This window comes from Schistocerca serialis, chromosome 10, assembly GCF_023864345.2.
Source record: "Schistocerca serialis cubense isolate TAMUIC-IGC-003099 chromosome 10, iqSchSeri2.2, whole genome shotgun sequence".
In the NCBI taxonomy this organism is placed as follows: Eukaryota; Metazoa; Arthropoda; class Insecta; order Orthoptera; family Acrididae; genus Schistocerca; species Schistocerca serialis.
In genome coordinates, this window is record NC_064647.1 from 238,725,515 (window position 1) to 238,748,602 (window position 23,088).

The 23,088-nt window shown below is 39.8% G+C and overlaps 1 protein-coding gene across 2 annotated transcripts in view; it reads left to right on the forward strand.

Moving 5' to 3' along the window:
* Nucleotides 1-23,088, forward strand: part of LOC126425316 (uncharacterized) — a 211,491-nt gene that overhangs the window by 98,040 nt on the left and 90,363 nt on the right. The window contains exons 7-10 of one of the 2 annotated variants that reach the window (XM_050088296.1): nucleotides 1,161-1,502; nucleotides 10,874-11,145; nucleotides 14,568-14,793; nucleotides 15,985-17,150. In XM_050088296.1, the coding sequence (XP_049944253.1) occupies nucleotides 1,161-1,502; nucleotides 10,874-11,145; nucleotides 14,568-14,793; nucleotides 15,985-17,150 (2,006 nt within the window). The remainder of the gene's footprint in view (nucleotides 1-1,160; nucleotides 1,503-10,873; nucleotides 11,146-14,567; nucleotides 14,794-15,984; nucleotides 17,151-23,088) is intronic. The other variant, XM_050088297.1, reaches the window with a different exon arrangement.

Genomic DNA, 23,088 nt, shown 5'->3' on the forward strand with positions numbered 1-23,088 from the left:
CTCAGAGAGCTGAAACTACACTGCCAATTGCAGTGTAGTTTCAGCTCTCTGAGACTGCAGACGTGTGTGCAAATTGCGTTTGTGTGTGTGTGTGTGTGTGTGTGTGTGTGTGTGTGTGTGTGTGTGTGTGTACTGCTGACAAAGGCCTTAATGGCCGAAAGCTGATCTTTTTGTTGTGCCTATCGCGACTCAGCACCTCCGCTATATGGTGAGTTGCAACTTTCCGTCTCTGGTATTGTTACATTCCATCCTGGATTTGCCTCTTTGTCGATCAGTAAACAACACTCAATCATATCTTCTAAATACTCTGTCATATTGAAGAGTGTTGTTGCTAGACAGCGGCCTTATTCTACATCTTCCTTCAATTCTACCCATTTGTTTTCTCAGTGTTTCTGTCTTACTGAAAACCTCCACGTGTTTCCCACATACCCCCTGCCCAATATAGTGAGTTTGTAAGTGATCGTCTTGTCCACTACTTTATTTATGTGATTTTCGCACATTGTCAAAAGTTTTCTCTAAGTCGTTAAATCACGTACAAACTCTTTCAGTTCTCAGTAAATCTCTCCTTGAATTTGTGAGCATCCTGCTGCATCATTTGTGCCCTTCAGGTTCCTTTTATGGGACCTATATGAAGGGGTCGGCAGTGCTAATTATCAATTTAGGAAGGAGTAATTTGATTACATTACCTCTTACACTTTCAAATGCAGCAGTCGTTGCCAACAACTAGTTCCATATTTTCCAGTAGAAAATTAGGTCTGGTATATAAATTGGTTTGTTTTATTGTATTTATTTTCTTGTCTTTGAATTTAACAAAATATATAACGTGCAGCAGTGCAATATACACTTTTGTTGGTTAGCACTTTTGTCTAGTATTCTTTGAAACATTTCTACATATACATCCATACTCCGTAAGCCACCCGACGGTGTGTGAACGAACTCCACAAGATACGTAAATTATGGAGCTTTCACTTAGTTACTGCTGCATATGACTTTTGAGGGTTGGTATTTTGAGAAGATTGAAGTTAAGTTTTCAGAATAGGAGGAATTTTCAGTTACTTCCCAGGACACTCATAAAGACTATCATATTTATTGGCGTTGCATTTGCAACAGATGTTTTAATTTTGGTTATCACTAAACTAATTTTGGTGTACTTCGTTTAGGATACCGGTTCACCTTCTACACCTACTGCCTCATCTGTGAAGCGTATTCAGAAGCTGAAAGCTTCTGCTGGTGAAATGTCACCTGTATCAGACCAGTCATCTGCTTCCGGCCCGTCCAACGTCAAACAGGAGCCAATGTCTGTGGAAGAGGAAACCGATGGCCTTTCAGAGAGCAGTTCTTCAGGCTCTGTCAACAGAGACCAGGGCGCCACCCCTGCTGATACTTCAGGAGCTGTGGAGCAGAAAATCCCTCCAGCTATCGCTGGCCCCAGCGGGCTGAACAAACACGCAGGGCGTTCGCAGTCACACCTGAAGCTCGCTCGCTCATTTCCTCGTATAAAGGTGAGTACCTTTCTTTACCCCTGTACTGCACTGCATGGGCACTCATAACCCAGTTTTTTTTTTAATTGAAACTCATTTTATGAATGCCACAGAACATATTATTTTCAGAAAATGTAAGCTTTCTGCTTTATTGTTGGACAATGCTATGTAGATTTGCGAAAAGTAATTCAATTAAATTCCCAGAAATGTTCACATGTGCTGAAATTGTAAAAAAAAAATTTGAACTAGATAACCATTTTGATTGACACTGTATAATGGAAGTTACAGTATTGATTTTAGAATGCTCTAAATGTTCAAAGTTGCATGACATGTGTTAAAAAAAGTTTCTTTTATTCCTTTTCTGCACCACAAAAATGGCTATTTGTCCTAGTTCCTGTTGGATTTTGTTTCTTGACAGTGCCTAAACCAGATATTGGAGCTTTCAACCATCCATCTGAGATTGGTGCTCAATAACAGGTGACATTTTTTTGAAGCACACTTGTTTGTGATTAATTCTGGGTGGCTTATTCAACTAGCCAGTTTTTTCCCTGTCACTACCCAGTTCAGTATGTTAGGTGAGGTGGTACTTGCTATACCCAGTTCAGTATGTTAGGTGAGGTGGTACTTGCTATTGTTCTCTCTCCATGACAACAGTACAGAAATGGAGAGGATTTTTGCTTACCAGCTACAGTCTTATATTTGATAAACAGAATATATCAAGCAAAAGATTCTGTCTTCCTCTCCAAACTGTCTTTTCTCTGCCAATATATCTGTTGTCTTATGTAATGTTTCCTCTTGCCGTAACTTTCTCTTTATGGTATTAAACATGTCTCTTGATTACTTTCAAAATTATTACTTTCTTTCACTTAAATGCAGGCAAAAATGCCTCTCTCTCTTTTCTACCATGAAATGGTGTTAGCAATATACCAGCATATGAATTGTGTGACTGAATGTAAATGTCGTGTGACTAGGGCCTCCCGGCAGGTAGACCATTCGCCGGGTGAAAGTCTTTCTATTTGACACCACTTCGGCGACTTGTGTGTCGATGGGGATGAAATGATGATGATTAGGACAAAACACAACACCAAGTCCCCGAGCAGAGAAAGTATTCGACTCAGCTGGGAATTGAACGCTTAGGATTGACATTCAGTCGCGCTGACCACTCAGCTTAAAGCTCCTGAGAATTGTTTAGATTGTCTGTAGGTAGGCAACATTTTTTTTATGTTTATTCCTGAAGTAATATTACAATAGTACATATTGTTGACCTTCATTCCTTTCCATTCTTGTGTCGAGAATACATGAGCGTCGAGTTCGAGTCCACAATGTGTGTGTTTCTTGCTTGCAGATTTTTCTCTATTCATTGAGTCAGACAGATCTACCCTAATCTGCTTTGATGTATAAAAGCATTGCCATTCCATTTTTCTTTGTATCGCATAAATAATGGATTGGAAATATGGAGAAGATCCAATGAATTGTTAAGAGTTTCTCTGCAGTTTCATTTAGTAAGCACAAAAGTGTTGTACAACTGCAGTAGCAGAAACTAAAAGAGAGACATTAGTGTATCATAGTACTTTTTTCCCCTCCCCTGAGACTGCAAAGCCATAGAAGACTTAATCAATATATTGCTTCCTTCTACATACATCTCACAAAAAGGCCATGAGAATTGGAGGCATTTGAGCTCAAATGGTCACTTATTAAAACTCATTGTTTCCACTCATCATTTGTGACTGTACAAGGATAGGGAGAGGGCAGGAGTGTTAATGGTGCATAAAGTACCGCCCCACACAGACACAGTAAGGCAACATTGCGGAGTGTAGATGGACAGACGTAGAAAAGGACATTCCCAGTGTTATGAATTCTCTCGTCCTCCCCTCTAATGCACCTAATGCCTTTGAGAGATATATGTAAACGACATTCAGTCTTTTGTCTTAGTTTCTGTTTCAGAAGATAGAATTCAGATGTGTTGTCCATTACCTTTGACCAATTTTGAGGATATGATTAACTGCGGTTTTTCTTCTGTGTGACAGTGATGCTCCTGGGTAACAGAAAGCATTCGATCTGTTAATTTTTGCCAGTTCTGTGTATGAAATTTCATTTTATCACTTGTGCTGCCAAGTATTGAACTTTTTCTTGTTTGTCATCAGTCCCCATATTCATCTTCTTTTCCTCAACTTTTGAAGTATCTTTATAGCCACCTGCACAGCAGTCTCAAAAAGAAGGGTGTATAAAATAACATCACGTGCAGATATTCCCATTTCATGAAAGTCTTCTCCAGTTTTAACCATTTTATGCCAAATATGGTCCAATTATGCCACAAAATTGCCATGAAACATGGTAAATACATTCTAACATTTTGCCTCTCAGCCCACTTAAGAGTATTGCCTGTGGTACTCCATCAGCAACATACGGTTCATAGACTTCATCACATTGCTCGTGTATATTTAATTGTGGTAGTTGATTTTTAAGTAATTAATGGTACTAGAATGTGGTGCAGTTCTTCCGTGTTATGTGGAGTACAGATTTCTTTTTCAAATAACCTTTTTGAAGGGTGTGGTAAATAAAAATAGGCCGTGATTCTTTTTGTATCCAATTTTCTGTGGTCCCACACTTCCTTCATCCTCCAAGGAGTGTCATTCGTTTTCTCCACTTCCATTTCCTGACCTCTTTTTTCTTTCTGTGTAATCCTCTCTTTATGTTGCTTCTCTAAAAAATGTTCTGTTACCTTTTGTGTCCGTTCTAATTCAAGTGTTTATCATATCTTTGTCATTTTCAGTGAACCAGGTTGGATTCGATTTGTAGCTATTTCGTTAGTTTAAGATCTCCTTGGTTAGTCTATTACTATCCATTCAGTGTGTGTGCCCAAGTCACTGTAGTCTTCTTTTCATTATTACATCAGTTAGCTGTTTTCATTTTTCCTTGAAGCTTTCTGTTTGATCGTAATTTCAGCTTTGTTGTTACTTTTAGGTCCTTGTATTTTTCTTTAGAGTTCTGTTGATTGTATGTGGAAAGCTTTGCCCTAGTTCGTGCCTCAAAGGTGGATACTTACCTTTTCATTAACATTGCTCTGCTGTTGAAACCAATAAACCTTGCCCCACATATTGATTCAAAGCACAATATAAATGGCTCTGAGCACTATGGGACTTAACTAAAGCACAATATATTTCCTCAGTTATATGCTTTCGTTGTTATGAATGAATATAAAATTGGTTTAGTAAAATTATGGAAAATCCAGGATGGAATGTAACAATATTAGAAAAGGAAAGTTGCTACTCAACATATAGCAGAGATGCTGAGTCGCAGGTAGGCACAACAAAAGACTCTCACAATTAAAGGTTTCAGCCATTAAGAGCTTTGTCAACAACACACACACACACACACACACACACACACACACACACACACACACACACACACTTTACAGTCTTTATCCTTTCTTCCTCAATTGCTCTTAACCACAGGTAATTTCTGTTAATGTCTCCATTTAAGGAATGGATCTTTAAATAGGCTTCCACTCACCATTGAGTAACATCAGAATGGTAAAAAGGGACATAAAACGTTGGAATGACTTGGATTTTTGCTTTTATGCTGTCTTTTGCTCTCAGTGCATCATCTCAAACATTTTCATAGGGTTTTTGGTTTAACCTGCATAGATGTATTCATTTGGCATTAGAAGACACTGAAGGGTATGTGTGCTTACTGACGAGGTGTGAGGTATGTGGGAAGTGCTTACTATAAGTGGCAGTTAGATTGGTTACTTTTACGTCTCTCTCTCTTTCTCTCTCTCTTAGCCTGTATGAAACCATTCTCCATCTTTTCCTCTATCACAAATCATTTCATTGCTTTGTAAATTTTACACTCAGCTGCATCTATAATCTGTTTTCCATATTCTAGTCTTTGGTGTCCTCTACTCTTCTCCCCTCTCTGCCTAAAGTTTTCCACAGAATTCTTCCTGAGTACCTTGTACCTGGTGGTCTTCTACTTGGAAAATCTGTTTTCCTTTGGGATAATTGATTGCGTGCCTTTCTTTAGTCATTGTGTACAGTTACACTTTCTAGATAGGATAATTTTGCACCTATAAGCTTCTGTGGTTGCCAATGTTGACATTAAGCGAGTAACTGCTCTCCTGTCTATTATTTTTCTTTGTTTTATCAAACAATGGAAAATCCAGGATGGAATGTAACAATATTAGAGAATAAAAGTTGCTACACACCATATAGCGGAGATGCTGAGTTGCAGATAGGCACAATAGCTTCATTTATTCTTACATTACGAATTGCACAAAGTGTGCTCTCTTTTCAGCAATATTCAGAGTCATTCTTACTCCCATGAGAATTTTATTGTCTGACAGCCTCATCAGTGGTGTATGTTCCATGTGTGCTTTTCGTCCTCTGGAATTTTATTTCATTTACTTGATCATTCATCTTTGACACATGAGTTTAATGGCAGAGGTGGTAAGCCGCATCTCTTCCTTACATACTTCTTAACACAAACTTGTCTTTGCGCATCTTCTATTTTTTATTATACATATTTGCATTTTGTAAAGACCAGATTATTTTTATGCCTCTGCACTTTCGTCACACATGCCTGAAGATTAAGAAAATACTATTTCCCTTGTTGAAAGCGTTCTGTAAGCCTGCCATAGATTAGAAAAGTATCCCAATTCTTTCCCTTATGAAATTTAAGTGCTGTTCAATAAGCAATGCAACACTTTTTTTTTCTGAGAGCAGGTTAGTTTTATTCAGTTTTCCAGTACACCATATTATTCTCCAGTCTTCTGGTTACAAAATCCTATTTTTCAACATAATCTCGGTTCAGTACAGTGGCCTGATGCCACATTATTGGGAGGGCGTGCCATGGTACTGCTCTACCGGACAACATTGGAGCCGTCTTTCTGTATCAGTAACCTCCTCATCATCCACTTACTACTTCATGTGGAGAGCATTATTCATTGGGCCAAATGGATGGAAGTCGGAAAATGTGAGATTCAGGCCATAGGGTGGATGAGGAGGAATAGTCCAGCTACGTTCTGTGAACTCTTCTCGGGTGCACAGATTTGTGTGAGGCATTGCGTTGTCACAGAGAAGGAGAAGTTTGTTTGCATCCTTGTGATGACGAAGAGGCTGAAGCCATTTCTTCAGTTTCCTGAGGGCTGCACAGTTCACTTCAGAATTGGTCATTGCACCAGGAGAGAGAGAACATCAAACAGAATAACCTCTTCAGAGTCCCAAAATACCGTCACCGTGACTTTACTGGTTGAAGGTGCATTTTTAACATTTTCTTCGGAGCAGAGGTGGTGTGGTGCCCCTCCGGGATTTGCTGTTTTGTTTCTGTTTGAAGTGATGATGTTTGACCAAAAAAGATGTTGTCACAATCAGCCCTGTAACACGCAAGCAAATTGTGCACTAAAGGTCCTGTGTTGCTCTTTATGGTCTTCCGTTGGGGATGCAGGAAACCCAGTGGACACACACCTCCGAGAACCCCAACTGGTCAATGAGTGTCTCAGTACCACCAACAGAGACTTCCAGTTGAGCAATGAGGTGTTTGATTGTGATCCATCAGTCGCCTCGAATGAGTGTGTCTGCACGTTCCAACATTGCAGGAGTCACAGCTGTGGTAACTGGTCGTCATGCTGGAGATCAGACAGGTTTGCGTGACCTTGTTGCGATGATAATAGGTGCCTTGCCCAATGTCTCACTGCCAGGTCCCTGTAGACATCCTGCAAGGGCCTATGAATACTTGCCATGCTCTGATTTCCACCAAAAGGAACTCAAGTTACAGCTATCTGCTTGGAGCACCTATAGTACAGACACCATTTTGAAGGTTACATATAGTGCCACCACCAGTCGGAACTTCATGAAACTATATTGGCTGAAGTGGGAATGTTTCATGATGTCCCCAACAAAATCCACATTTTTCAACCAAAATGGCTGAGAAAAAAAGGTGTTGTATTACTTATTGCATGCCCCTCATACTTCTCAAATATATTTTCCTGTCCTGAAACCACAGTCACCAAAGCCAATAATGTCTTAAGTTTTTTTAATTTCTGCTCTCTGGACTGTGCTTTAGAAGGGTCAATAGCTTTGACAGTTACTCACTTCACTTCTTTGGTAATGGGATGGCTTTCCCTGTAAATCTGATAATAATCTACCCGTTTCATAGATATTTGACACTAGCTCAAATAATTTTCTAGTTCTTGTGTATTTCACACATTTCAGAAGCTCTGAAGGTGTGTATTGACTTCTGAATTGCTTGATCTCGGATCATTCATTGCCCTCTCCAACTCTGGCTTCATTTCTAGAGCACACATTTTTCCCATCAATTTCCACCTCATCACACTTCATGGCAGATGTTCTGTCATCCAGGCATTTGACACATTCCTTCTTTGTAGTTGCTAATTTAAGGTGTTTCCCATCTGCATGTCATAGATTGGCACCTTTACTTTTGCCTTATCTAAAATTGTGCCTAATCTTTCTGTATAACATGTCTGCAAACTTTTAGAGCTAGTGGATTCTTTTTCTGGTGGAAGGAGTGAAGGGGAAAGAAGAGGGACGAAGGTAAAGGATTTCTGGTGAATAGGTCTACCCTGATCCGTGGTTATGGGTGACTTTCTTGAAGTCTATCCTTTCCCTAAACATCACCAAACATATTCCTTTCACCCCTCTTCCTTCCCCTTCAACTGTTCTGCTAGGAGGAGGAGCCACTGGCTGCAGAAGTTTGCAAACTGTAATACCATTTATACGTATGTTCTCATGCTACTGCTGAGTGAGTAGATTTTTTAATTTATCCAATTACATTGTATTTTCAAAATCTGACTCTTTTTTTGGTTGATGTATATCATGTCAATTTTTTCTACAGTCTATGAAAAGGTTTCTAACATACAGGATGTCAGAGGAAGTAGCACCAGTTGAAATTCATCATCACGCGTACAGGGTGTGATAAGCAAGGTAGTGTGTAGGCAACTCTGTGAAAGCAAAGAACTGTGAGACTCAGTTGTTGTTTCCTACTGGTATCTTGGTCGGGGAAATTGCAATAGACCTTTCAGATTAAGGCTCAGAGTTTTCAGCACAGTTAACCTAATTGAGTTCATTGTTTGCCTATATACTGTTCACTGACAAATAAATTTTCTGCAGCCATTGCATTTCGAAATTTTTGACTGTGCATCTCATTATGCTGATTTTGCTAGCTCCGGTTTCCATCTTGTTTTATCTGCAGAAGCCCTTGTTTGGTCAACATACTTGCAATGCTGAAAGATTGTGTAAGCCTTTCATGTGCCGATTTCAAACATAGCAGGCAGACTGCACAAAATTTGTACGAATTGTGCTGTGAATGTTTCAATTTTTTGGCATAATATATTGAAGTAGTTGAGAGGTTGCTGCAGTTGTTTTTTGAACAGTATTTGTAACAACTATGTTTTCTCTGTTTGTACCTTTAGGGAAACATACTTTTACCCAATCATAATATTTGCGTTGCTGCTTCAGTGCTCAGTCTGTAAATAAATTTGACAATAAGATTTAATAGTATGGATAAAAAAATCTACTCGCCAAGTGGTGACAAGAGAACACACATACATGTATTAAAAAGGTTTTACTTATGCAAGCAATCTGAGCCTAAGGCTCCTTCTTCCAGCAGAGGGGTTGGAGGGGAAGGAAGAGGAGTGAAGGGAAAGTAACTGGAGAGCTTTAGGAAAAAGGAGTAGAGTTCGGAAAAGTCGCTCAAAACCCTGGGTCAGGATAGACTTACCTGACGGGATGAGAAGGAAAGACTGATGAATAATAATATATAGATCTACACCCTTCCCTATTTGTAGTCGAATTGAATCACCTCTAAAATGGACAAATACTCAACAATAGTACTCATTTCTACAGGAGACAAATTATGCCAACAAAAATAAGTTCGCACAGAATACTTGAAATGCAGCATAACAAATGAGAAATGAAATGTGAGATTCAATCATTCTACAACACTGTTTATTTTCAGTTGCCTAAAGTGTTAATCCGAAGTGGTAAGAGTTTCTCAAGTCAGCCACAGGGAGCTGTGAGGGCTAACATATTGTTTTCATTGAGTTTGCTTATGTTATCAGCACTTAAGAACTGTAAGTTGCTGTAATTTATAATGGATACAAATTACAGCCATGACTGTCGAGAAATTTAGCTGTACGAGTTTGTGACACACAGTTTGTTCGCGCAGAAAATAGGACATTAATCTTAAGTTGCTGGTGATTCATGAAACAGAGGCCACAGACAACTGTGCATTAGGAATGACATTCAGTGTCACAGATGTGAATGTTCATAGATGGCATTAGATAAATAACAAATTAAATAAAACCAGTTATACACGCCAGCCAGAGGGGATCAGGGGATAAAAGCAGGGTAGGTTTCCTGAATTTGAGTGCCGTGTTGGTCAGTACTTGCAAGAGAAACACAGTGAAGATTTCTTGAATATTTGATGAACTACCGAAGTGAAGGTGTTGGAGATAAGAGGAATTCTACTCATGTATGTGTCACGAAATTCAAAGCAGGTACAGTGAATGCCTGTATGTGAGGAAAATGAAAAGGGCTGGGTTTACGTTATGGTGCAGAACACCAGCTCAGTGACTTCCAGATCTGTTTTATGAGAAACTATTTGCATTTCGGTGTCATGTAAAGGATCTGTACAAACAGCATGACTATTTATTTGTTAGACTGTATGTGCAATGGAGATCAGACACCTGTCTATTTTGATATGCCGTGAAACATTACTGTTAACATGAAGGACATCAGAAGTATTGCTTTAAGATTTTCTGACAGTGAAAACGCCAGAATAACAGTAAAGCTGGGTGCACTAGTAGATACAAAGAACTGATGGAACTAGGTCTTTGTGATGAGTACATTTTGTGGGATTGCCTCAGAAAATAAATAGAAGTATGTAAAGTACAACAAATTTCTAATGTTTTCATCTCCAAAATAACCAATGACATGTAGAGTTATTGATGCTGAAGTAAGTGCTTGAGATGATGTATAATATATGATTTTCAAGTTGTAGAATTAGTGTCACGTATATATGATTTTCAAGTTGTAGAATTAGTGTCGCGTATTTCCTTTCCCCTGGTGCTGTGTTACTGATTGTGGTGTATCAGGTCTTGTACAGAATTGAATGATTGGTGGACCATTTGCCGAGACACTGATTAGTAATACTTTTGAATATTTCATTTATTGTACCTCCTGTTTTTGCAGCTCTGTTGGACTTGGTTATGATGCTTGAATTATGAGCAGTGACCACTGTTTGTGCTTTCAGTGTATCATGTGAGAATTCATCAAACATGTGGCAACAGTAATTGCGTTACGGCTATCTTCCAGGGGTTTAAGTAAATGTAATGTTCACATCTCTGACTCAACGAGGACTTTCCACAACAGGTAACGTCACCGAGGTCAGGCCGCGGCAGAGGTCAAACTTCTCCCAGAGGGGGCGGTGTGAACCGAGGTGTGACGTCACAAGCAGGTGGCAGTGGTGGAAACATGGAAATAGGCATGCTGCCACCAATGTGGAAAGACAAGGACGGGGCTTCCACTACAAAAGTCCTCAGCAGCCCGGGAGCCGCACCTGCACTCCAGTCTACACCGTCGAGGGGACCCGGCAGGTTACCGCGTGGGGGCAAGGGCGGTGGCCAGGTGGCGGTCCCTCCAAAGTGAGTACCTTTGTGTTATCTGATTCTTCTATATGTATCAGTGGAAAAATAATCTGTAGGTGGGCTGCTGGACACGTACTGTGCAGCTCTCAACCAGAGACTGGTGAATTAGTGTGTGGGGATGTGAAATTGTAACGTGTTTGTAATGTGCTAGTTATCATTACATCTGTCATAGTGGTTTTGTAGGAGATGACTAAAAATGAAGAGGGGATGGGATTTTAATAGATGCTGCACATTGTGTGACAATTGATAAATGAGCTTCTGTGTTGTGCTTTTTGTGTTTTTATTGAGTAGAGTTGTTTTTTCTGCCTAAGTCATCACAAAGGTAACATTCAACACGATTTCACTTATCTGTTCCTTAACGGACACACAAACGATGAATGTCCCATGCGTTCGTAAAATGCACAAATTTTAGAAAAGGAAAAACAGAATTTTAGCTTATTCTTACAAAAGAATTGACTCTAAGATAAATCAGCAGTGCAGTACACAGTTTTTGGTGGCCTGTATGTGAGAGATATGTCATTTTCATGTTCAGTACCTTGTATTGATTCTTCTTATGCTCTGGTAGATGTGCTGTTCCTTGTTTGGGTCACCCGTATTTGCAGAGCTGTTCCTGGTTTTAAAAAAATGTTTGCTTTTCATCTGTTCACACCAGTGAGACAGCTAAAATACTAAACTTACCGTTTTTTAAAAGAAGGGGGAGGGAGAGATTCACTTTACTGCTCGACCATCATACTTTCTTTGTGCATCCTTCTGCTATCTGTAACAGTGCTGAATCTCTAGTCACATGAAATTTTAATCCTAACTCTCCACCATTTTTCGAACACTGATTCTTAGCCTGCAAGTATCCTCTAGATCTTCCGTCCACGATCATGTCCTGCGGAACACCTGCCGTATGCCCAAACAATTATTCAAGTGTGAGAGTTTCAGTTCCTACTGTTGTCACTCTGGTTATATTTCGTAGTCTGCTTCTTCTACTACTTTATGCAACTGTGTCACTAAACCACAAACTCCCCCATTACATGTCCTTTATAACTGACTCACTCTAATTACTCAGTGAAGAACAGTGTGTTGCAATCTGTTGTTAATCTGCATACATTGCTGCAGATTTTTGTCTCGGCACGTTATGACTCTCGCTTTAAATTTTGAATGTGTGTCATTCAAAATTAGTTTGTGCTGTTGTTGTAAGTGATCATCGAGGAGGACATTGTGGGAATTCTACGTGACCGCAAGCGCATCACAGAAGTTGTTTGCCATTTGCCCCCCTCTGATTTTAAACCGTGTGTCGAGCATGTATTAGTCTTCCATGGTTAACTGTGATGAGTGCCTTTGCAGTCTAGTTTTGTTGTTGTCTTATTATGGAGGGCTGTTGAATGGAAGGAAGTGTAAGAGTGAAACCCATAGCCTACCCTCATATAGCACTGAGTAGCGTAGCTGAACTTCGCAATTCTCTCTCTGACCAGTCGCAGTTGACAGTGGCTTAACTTGTTTGATCGAGTACACAATGAAGACAGGTTTGAAATTTAGTGTAGGGATTTGGTGCATAGTTCGATGATCGAGTGCCACTTTTCCTCCCATTATCGTACAAATACTAGCGATGAATATTTTTTCTCTAACCAAATTGAGAATTGCAGTGTTGGATGTAAACACTGCTGCAGTAGGATACATAGTGCCCCATCAAGTATACGCTGTGCTTGCTTCCCTCGCCTTTTTACAAGGAGGAGATACCGTGTGAATACTAGTTTACTAGTTGTATATTCAGCAATTTAATACATTGTAGGCATTAGTTTTTTGACGATTTTATTGATGTCTAAAATACGGTAGTTAATTTTATTTGTAGAGCATTATTTAATTCAGATTGCCAGCAGAAAATATACCCATAACATTGAAATTATGCGCACTTTGGTTCTGAAAATATTTGTTAGGTGATAAAACACCGTTAGTAGAGAATGCTATATAAAGGGAGGTATGTTGTACAAAGCCTTTTGCATATTCATTCTACACTTCAGATTTTAGAGTGTACGAAGTGCCAGTGTTGCTTTTGATAGTATTTAGTGTGCGATTATATTTGTTATTGTGTAAGTGGATCAGTGCTATCCAAAGTTTCATAAGTCATGCAATCTTAATTCACAAATATTCTCATAATTTGTAGTTAGATTTAACTCGGTGATTAATTTTGGTTCTTTTTGTTTTATATCAGCTGTATTGCTTACATTCTAAAGACGTTTTGTATAGTTCAATACACTGAACACAGTAATTAAAAAAAAATACACTGTCAACATTTTTTCTTTGTCAGAGACAGTTTCTTGGTATGAAGTTCAGTCTCAAATGTTTCAGCATCCTGTCCATCGTATAAATTTGAGATTGTTTACCACACACACTTTTAGCATGAAACAAAAAATTGAGAGTTGTGATAACTGTTAAAAGTTCAGTGTGGCTGTTGTATAAAAACAGAACTTCCTTTTTTGACTAAAAGTCTCACCAATTTTGTTTTACTAAATTTATAAGCTTCTGGTATATTTTGAGCTCTGTATGCAGTAGGCTATCAATTATTGTCAGATATATGGGTGCATACTGTGCTTAGGAATGATTTCGTACATACTGACACATGGTGGAACATTATACAAATTGTTCCCTTTCCTTTGGATGCATCAGTTGTGGTGGTACCCCCTTTTGTTAAATTCTTTAGTACAGCTTTGATGCAGAACAAATATAAGTGGAATCTCTTGTAGCTGCATTCTCTTTGAAAGTTTTGTGAGATTTAAAAATTTCATAGCAGAAAATTGCCAACATAGTGAGACTAACAGTAGATATCTAGCTTCACTTGTAAAGATATAAATAAATTATAAAGACAGCCATTTTATATTGAAGTATGATAATACTATATGTGTGAACAATTTACCATAGCATTTGTCTGACGGTTAATGCTGAATTATTTTTGTCTTGAAATCTCTCTTCTGCCTTTAAGTATATTTAAAAACTACCAGTAAGTTTTTAGTAGGTTGTGTTTATTTGTATTCACTGGCACTCGATTGGTAAATAAATGAGGTACTGCATATCAGCTGATTTCTCCATGCCCAAAGCTAATCAGACCTGTTGTTATAACACAGAATTGCTTTCTCTTTAAGTCCACTGTCTCAGTTCTGTATCTTTGTCGAATGTGACTTTCCAGTTCCTTTCATTCACGTGTGCATTATTTAACGGTCCAATTTTACTTTGCATGGAAAATGTGGTCTTACCTACGCGCATTAAAAAGTATTGGATCGGTTATGTCTAGCTCAGTGTACATATTCTGTTTAGAGTTATCCTTTCACACTCATCCTCCGTGTTTCCACCTTTCGTTCCTACGTTCCCTCGAGATCTGAAATTCAGGGGAACGGACCAGCGACGTGCCAGCGCCGAACAGAACCCCCGGTTTACAGGGTTTGCACAGTAAATGCAGGAGCGACAGCCACAGCGACGGTGACTGTGACCACCGGTGAAACAGTTTTGGGACCGGCAAAGAAGTACGGAGTCTGTACCATCCAGTGCCCAGGTTTGCTGGGGACGGTGCCATCGCTGCAGTGCCAACTCTGTCTCTGCCTGTACCACTCGGAGTGTGTGGGCCTTGGGTCTATTAACACCAGCATGCGTAACTACATCTGTAAGGTTAGTTAAGACTCCTTACTCTTTACGTTGTGTAGTTTTGAGAGTGAAACTGTAGTTTTGAGTGTGAAGCAATAATATTATTCTTTCATTTAGCACTGAAAGGTGTGCCAGAATGAATTATCTTCCTGATATTAAATGGATGTGCTAGGCTGAGGCCTAGGAAGTGGATGTGAGAACAAGTGACTATAGCTTTGGTTTCGTCTGTGATGTGAGATTAGATGGCTTTTAGTATTGTACATTAGACTGAGCTTGGCACATGTCATCTGTCAGGAGGGTCCAGTAAGTTTCTAAGCTTAGCTTAGTGTTTACTTTTTATATTCGTATAATGGACCACATATAGGTTGCTCTTCTTTGATAATGATGTAATTGTAGCTTGCTACATGCATAGTTTTTAAACGGTATATAATTTGAAATGACTGTATCTACTGTAGATTTAAAGAGAAGTGCTGATGTGATGCCATCATTCAGTTTTACATTCTCGCATTCTGGCTGCACCGTAGGTGTGTGTGTGTGTGTGTGTGTGTGTGTGTGTGTGTGTGTGTAGATAAATATATTATGCAGTGTATCTGAGAGTGATTGATCCTCCAGATTGCAAGTGAAAGTATACCTTGGCTTGTGGTGACTGACAAACAGGTGTGCATTGTTGCAGAAGGCTGTTTGTTCCTATTGGTTTATGTGCTAGATACACTAACCCATCTTCAGGCCATACAATCACTTATATGAACATATGTCATGTAATGCAGGATTTGTGTAGTATGAGCATGACCCAGTTCGGGAACATTTTGTATTGTGCCGGTCTTATTACTCAATCTTTAGTCTTCATAGAAAACCATTGTGGCAATAGCAGGTCTGTGTTTGTGTGTTTCAGACAAGTCTATTCAATCATCAGAATGGGATAAATTTCATTTATTGACTGCTGTATACGTATAGAAAATATAGCATTATTTTCCCCCGAAAACAGCTTTATTGTCATTTGCAATTTGTGATGAATAAAAGCAGCAAATAGCCCCCTTTTTTCTTAATATCTTAGCACTAAATGTAATCAAAAGTAAAAAATGAAAATAAAAATGCAGACTACTCTTAGTTTTTTATCTAATACAGCTTTACTTTAATGGTGTTGTGCTATGCCAGTGAATGTTGCTAATTTATTTTATTTCATTAATTAATTAATTAACTTATTTATTTTTATAGAACTGCCAGCTCGAGAAGGATAAGAAGTCGACCTCCGTGACCACGACAGTCGTGACTGCTGCACCCCCTCCTTTAACACCCATCAGTTCCCTAGAAGGCCCGAAAAATGGTCACAGTTCTGTTAACAGTTCTGCAATGAGAGGTGCACAGCCAAGTGGCGTACTGCCCCCACTGAGACGATTTCCTAGACAGGACAATAAGACCTCACTGGCACCCTTTGCTGCCCCTACTGCAGCCTGTGCCCCTCTGTGCTCCTCTGTATCCACTAATACGACTGGAACGATGACTAGCGCCGTCCCCACCTCGGCCACGTCGGCTTCTACGAAGTTCGTTATGGTGCCGACATACGTGCAGACCGAACAGCCCTCGGCACGACCTGGTGCTCCGCCCCCACTCGCACGACTGCCGAGGCAGGATGGTAAGACTGCGCCTGTGGGCATCGCTGCTCCTAATGTGGCTTCTCTCTCCCTGTGCTCGTCCGTTCCTACGGGTACGACCGGTACAACGTCCTTCGTGGGGGCCGCTTCTTCCCAATCTCCCTCTCCGAAGTTAGTCATGGTGCCGACATATGTCAAACTGGACCAGGCCGACAGAGCTACGCAGACACTGACGAATGCGGTAACTACGGTGTCCATTGTGGGCTCTGTCACTACTTGGTTGCCACCCTCGTCCCAGATACGCGTGTCAGGACCTGGAGGCTGCCTAAGGCCCCCACTCCCGGCGGTGTCCCCCGCTGCTGCGACACTGACCGGTTGCCCGCCGCCCCCTCCCCCTGTCTCCCAAGGGCTGATGAGAGCCGGCGGGCGACGCTACATCGTATTGCCTAAGCACAATGTGCTCTCCGTGTCTCCTGCCGGGGCCACGCTGACCACCCGTCCAGCAGGCCCGGATGCGGTCACGGCATTTTCCGCCTCCCGGGGCATGACCCCCCTTTGCGACATCCGTTCGCAGTTGCCCCCCTCGACGCAGACGGCGTACCTGATCGGAGCCCAGAATCCGCCCGGAGTGCTTTTGGTGCCCGTGCTGGGGTCGCCGGGGGCCAGTGTTCCGGGCATGGGGGCGAGCCTGCCCGTGAACCAGGACAAGCAGCAGATCCTCCTGGTGAATGGTTCTCCTGCCGGAAGTCCTGGAGGATTTGTCCTGTCGGCGACAGCGGCCACTGGCATGTGAGTGTCCACAGACATTGTTTAAGAGTTTCTTCTGTCGCCTGTCGCACAATTATTTGTTGGAATCATAACTCTTCTTAGTATTAAACAATATTTGCACATGTTGTAAGTAGTAAGTTTAGTTATATTCGTAGTATATGTCTGGATGAACAGACCAGAAATAAAAATATAATTTCCTTGTATTGGTGTAAGACTTTCTTTGTGTTCTGTAAAGATATTGTTATATCAGATACATTACTACTGTTGATGCAATCTTAAGTTTAAACCCAGCTTATCCTCTTGGTCATCCAATGTTTTTCATCCTTCCTGTGCAAAAACGAAGGAAGACCTCATACCACTTGTTGAATTGTCACTGTGGCTGTGTAAAATAAATTGGTTACTTTTATTTTCATCTGCTCACTAAATTTATTTTTAGATAAGTTGAAATATGTCCCAAAAACACATTTATCTGCTTCCTAACACTAATACATATTGTGGAGAGCCTTCCGTCATTCCTACCCAGTTTGTTGTTAACCCAAGATGAAAGTGTCAAACCCACTGTGACTTGGTACTGTGGTGTATGTACGGCTTGTTTGAGGTGGTGGTGGTGATGGTGGTGGTGGTGGGTGGTGGTGGTGGTTGTGCCCTAAACATAATTTTTAATGGGAACCCCAAGCACATTCCTATCATTATTAAGCACCAAAATGTGTTTCCAAGTTTAAATCTTTTTTTATTCAAAAACAGGAAGTGGTAGTAAAGTATTTGACATGCTTTTTAAGTGTTAGTTTCTTCCAGTTGTCAAATACAATTTTCAGTAAGTGTAGCGGTGGTATCTGTATGTTCCTGTTATTGGTCTTAATTCTGCTAGTTAATTTTTAAAAACAAGAATGCTGTGCTTCGTTTTGTGTGTGTGTGTGTGTGTGTGTGTGTGTGTGAGAGAGAGAGAGGGAGGGAGGGAGGGGGGGTGGGAGGGGGGGGGGGTGCATGAACTTTTGGGCGTACAGCAGAGCATAATGTAGCACTTTTTGTGTACATGGCATCCCCTCGAGATATTTGTCTATCATTTAAGCTTAATATGCCCTTCTGCCATCTTTTTGAGAGTCCTTTGTTAGGATTTTAATAAAAAATTGCAGCTATTACATCTCTGGGCAAGCTATATGACTGTAGAATGCTGGCTTTGGTGAGTTGGTTCATGGGCATACTACATCCATTTTAACCGTGCACTGTGGCAATCTTACTAACCTTGTTGCTAGTCTACACTGATCAGCCTGATCATAATAGCACATGGACCAGACATTGTGCCTTTGTCCATGTGTAGTACATTCAGTAAAGCTCCACTTCATTGTAGTAGTATGTGGCATCTGGTCTCAGCCATATAGCATCAGATACCAATACACGGAAACACAATTGCTGTGTATCACAAGTTAGCAGTTTGTTTATCTCTGATTTGGTGCTCAGTGACACCCAGTTGCGTTTGGTGGGATTAACAAATGTGGGAATTAAGCATAATCAAATTTCACAAACTACTGCAGCATGCGCAGTTTGTACTGTGAAACATGGTGTTTTATAGGGAAGTTGTTGACCATAAAGTGGTCAGTTATAATACTAACTTAATCAGTGTTTTTATGGTGTTACTACCACAAGTTACAGTGAGGCTCAGTACACTCCTACAAAACAGATGTGATTTATCTATCAGTAGTGGCCATTTCTTGTACTTTCACACTACATATGGTATCTTTATGTTGTGACATGTTTCATGAAAATACAGACCTTTTCCTGTGCTCCACCGGAAAGAGTTGTATGTAATATGTGAGACAACAGATACAAGACTGAGGCTGACAGTGTGTGTTGTTACTAATTACATTCCAGTTATAGTTACCTTCAAAATAAGATCCATTTGGGTCCACACAAATCTGCATCTGTCCTATTGCTCAAAACATAAAAATCATTTTCCATTGGGCTACACAGGCGCTACTTTGTTGTGTTTGCCTTCCTGCACAGCACAAGGACAGATACGGAGTAAGTTGTAAGTTATGTCACTGAGTTGACCAACTGATATAGTATTTCATACTGTAAGGGTGCAATTAGGGATCAAGTAGCTGTCACAGTAAAACCTGAATGCAAACTAGCTTTTTCCTGTCACATAAAGATTGTGTTTTATCTGTTTTCATCTTGTATACATTATCACACCTGCACAACATACAGTAGTCTGTGAATGACTGAATGGTGTGAATATTTGTAGTGTGTGTTATGCTGACAGACTGACATAAGTGGTGTGCGCTCTGTCATTATAGGAAGAATTTTAGCAATCTTGCATGTGTTTCTGTACATAATTCCTTTCTTTTGAAGATGCAGTAATGCGTACTTTGTTGTAGTCTGTACTGGGTGTACATAAAGTCCGGGAACACTTTCAATTATTTATTGCACAGGCACTAAACATTGTACAGATGTCACACATATTGCATTTTGAAGAGAAATTTTGAAAGTTTTTTTTACGAACATTTGATATGCGAACCAGTAGTGACCCGGCAGACGTCAGTATGATAATTGAATTCTTGCCATACCCGTCCTTGACTGTGACTGTGACTGTGACAGTCAGTTCCCGTATTCTCTCCCAGAGCTCTGCCATGTCATGTGGTAGAGGTGGTACATACACCAGATCTTTGTGTCCCGACAGAAAAAAGTCACACGGAGTGAGATCTGGTGATACGGGAGGCCATTTTATGAAACAGCTGCCCCTTCTGTAGCACGTCCGATCCATTGATGCGGCAGCTCCCTATTCAGGTACTCATGAACTGCACGATGAAAATGGGGTGGAGCCCCATCCTGCTGAAAGATGAATGGATAGTCTGATTGCATTTGAGGCATCAGCCCTTGCTTCAACATGTCCAGGTAGGAATATCCAGTGACAGTGCTCTCGGCGAAGAAGAATGGCCTGTACGGTTTTCGACGTGACAAGGCACAAAAAACATATACATTGGGGGAATCACACTAAAATTCAATGCATTCGTGTGGATGCTTTTTTCCCCAGATTCAACAGTTACGGCTGTTCACTTTTCCTTCAGTGAGAAAAGTGGCTTTGTCGCTAAAAATTAAGCGATCAGGAATGCCATCCCCATCCTCATTCAGTTGTTGCAACTGCAAACAAAACTCAAAACGCTTGTCTTTGTCGTCGTCATTGAGCTTCTTCCCTAGCTCCAATTTGAATGGTTTCATAGACAGCTTCTGTCGCAGGACTTTCCACACAGTCATTGAAGCCGTTTCAAGTTCACGGGATGCACGACTCACCGATTTCTTTGGAATCCTTATGAATGTCTCTTGTACGCCCTCCACATTCACTTAATTCACACTGGGGTATCCGCTTCTCTTTGCGACCCGTCGTAACGAATTTGTTGTGCCAATGGTAAATTATCTTCCTTGTTCGTGGCTTCTTACCGTACTTGGTTCTAAACATCCGTTGAACAGCTGTAGCACACTTGTTTTTGTTGAACTTCAACACACGGAAAGTTCACTCTGCACCTGAACTTGCAATGTTTGCGACTAGCGCTGACTATCGGCAAATTACCAAACTACGCTGTGCTGGCATACGTGAAACAAAACTTTCAGGGTTTCTCTTCAAAATGACATAAATATGATGTCTGTGCTATGTTTGGTTCTTGTGTAATAAATAATTGAAAGTGTTTCCGGACTTTACGTACACCCTGTATAATAAATTTGATTACTCTTACTACTTCATATTTAGCATTGCAGTTTTTATAAACCAGAACTTAAATTTTTAAGTGAATTCAGAAGGCTATGTTAATACCAACAAATTAATATAATTTGCCATTATCTCAGTTTACTCCAACCTGCGATGCACTCATTGTGAACTCTTATTTGTAATAACACATACACTGATGCTGTAGTTCTATTCCAACCACCAAGCCCAATGAGGTTGTGTGATGTTATTGGTGGTTGCCCTAATGTTCCCTGTCGAGTTTGGCAGTGTAACTGTAAAGAATGGCATTAACCTGTGCTTTCATGAAATGTCACAGTTCAGTTAGAAATCACACATTAAAAAATTCTTCAATATTTAGTCATTAAGGTGGTGTTAAGATCCTGTATTTATCTCAAGTTTTGGTGGAAATATAGCTTTATGACATCATCCAATTACTTGCAGCCATGACACCATTAATATGATCATGTACACCATGTAGTTAAAATGAAAATATTAATGGTAGGGATATGATTAATATGTCACAAATTTCAAAATAATTTATGAGTTTCAGCTTCTTTCAACATTGCACATATGTTTGTAAAGTAAAACAAATAAAATGTACTAAGCAGAAATGTTGCAGTGATAGTTGGTCAATGGCTTACATCTTTTTTTTCCGGGTGGGGATGGGATAACAAATGAAAATTAATTGTTCCAGATTTATATTTTGTGCATTGTAGAAGGGTTTTGTAATATTGGGTAGTACTATTTGCCTTTCACAGAGGGAAAATTTGGACAGCTTTCCAACAGTCGTGTCATGACAGTCTGTTTCTGTTGACATGGCACTGCTTATACCAGGTACCATAGGCATTCTTAAGTGACCAGTGAGAGAGGAAAAAACATTTGTTTTCTCTCGCCAAATTATTTGTGAAGTCCTGGAGAGTACCTTGAAGAGTATCAATACTATTAGTAATTTATTCTCTTCCAGAGCATCTTTCCATTAGCAGTGAGAACAACTTTTTTTTTATTTGTGCGATGTTTTACTATCTTGAATGTATTAATTTGTGTGTTTTATTTTTACAGATACTCCCAAATGTTTATGAATGGTGGTTACAGTTTTCCTTTTCCCTATCCAACCAACCTGTCACTACCTCTCTGTTGTTGCAACAGTATTTGTTTTCTTTTTCTCATTCCTGCAAAATAACTCTCAATATGTTCTGATTAATTGTAACTGGTAGCCATGTCTATGAAAACTGCAGTGTTAAAAGGACACATTGTATACTTAAAAATAAGATACCCCTGTCATTAGTTTTGGTATAGAGGAAGAAGCTTGATATCTGGCACTGAAATTTTGTTTCTGGTGTTTTATATATGGATAGTGACTTTAAGAATATTTTTGTATTCAAGGCATAGTACACAGGCAGTATATTTTTTTTAAGCTATGCTTACTGTAATTGTATAAACTGTAGGTGATTAAATATGTTGGCAATTTTCTTTAAATTTAAGAATTAATTCCAGAGACCACCATTGTATAGTAAAATTCATTAGTTTGCTGAAGTTTTGTATGTTACCATTAAGACCATTAATTCAGTCACAGTCTTGCAGTGAAAGAGCATCTAGTTGATTTCAAGGACTAAATGATAATTATTTGTGGCAGATGATGTGTATACTGTGTAATATACATTTTCTTTTGTATTTTACAAGTATGAAAATTCTGACTGCTTAAAAATAAGTTGTTACACATGTTTTGGACATTTACTGTGACTTGCCCAAGATGTTACAGAACAGTTTTGGCATAGTACACTCAAATGATAAAATGTTTATTTGCAGTAAAACGAAATTTTATGTTGGAAACTTTGGATTGCATTCTTTCGGAACTCACATTTATTCATGTTGTGATACTGAATACAGGGAGTGGTTTGAAATATGGAAATACTACAAGAAATGCGTGCTTGAACATAAATGTAGTTTCTAGCCGAGCCTGTTGGTTGTGCTGTTGTATTTGACCACAAACGACATCTGTGCAGTATCTGCAAAATGTTGTAAGTGTCAGAACAGTGTTCTGTGTCGCTGCAAGTGCGTTACGTTGGAGCTACGTGAATTCGAATGTTGGTATATTGTTGGTGCTCGTATGGTGGGAGCTTTCATAACTGAGGTGGTCGAAGTGTTGACATTTCAAGAGCTACCGTATCAAAGATTTATACCACATAGAGAAAAGCAGAATAACATCATCACAACGGATCCAAAGTGTGTTTTGAGGGATTG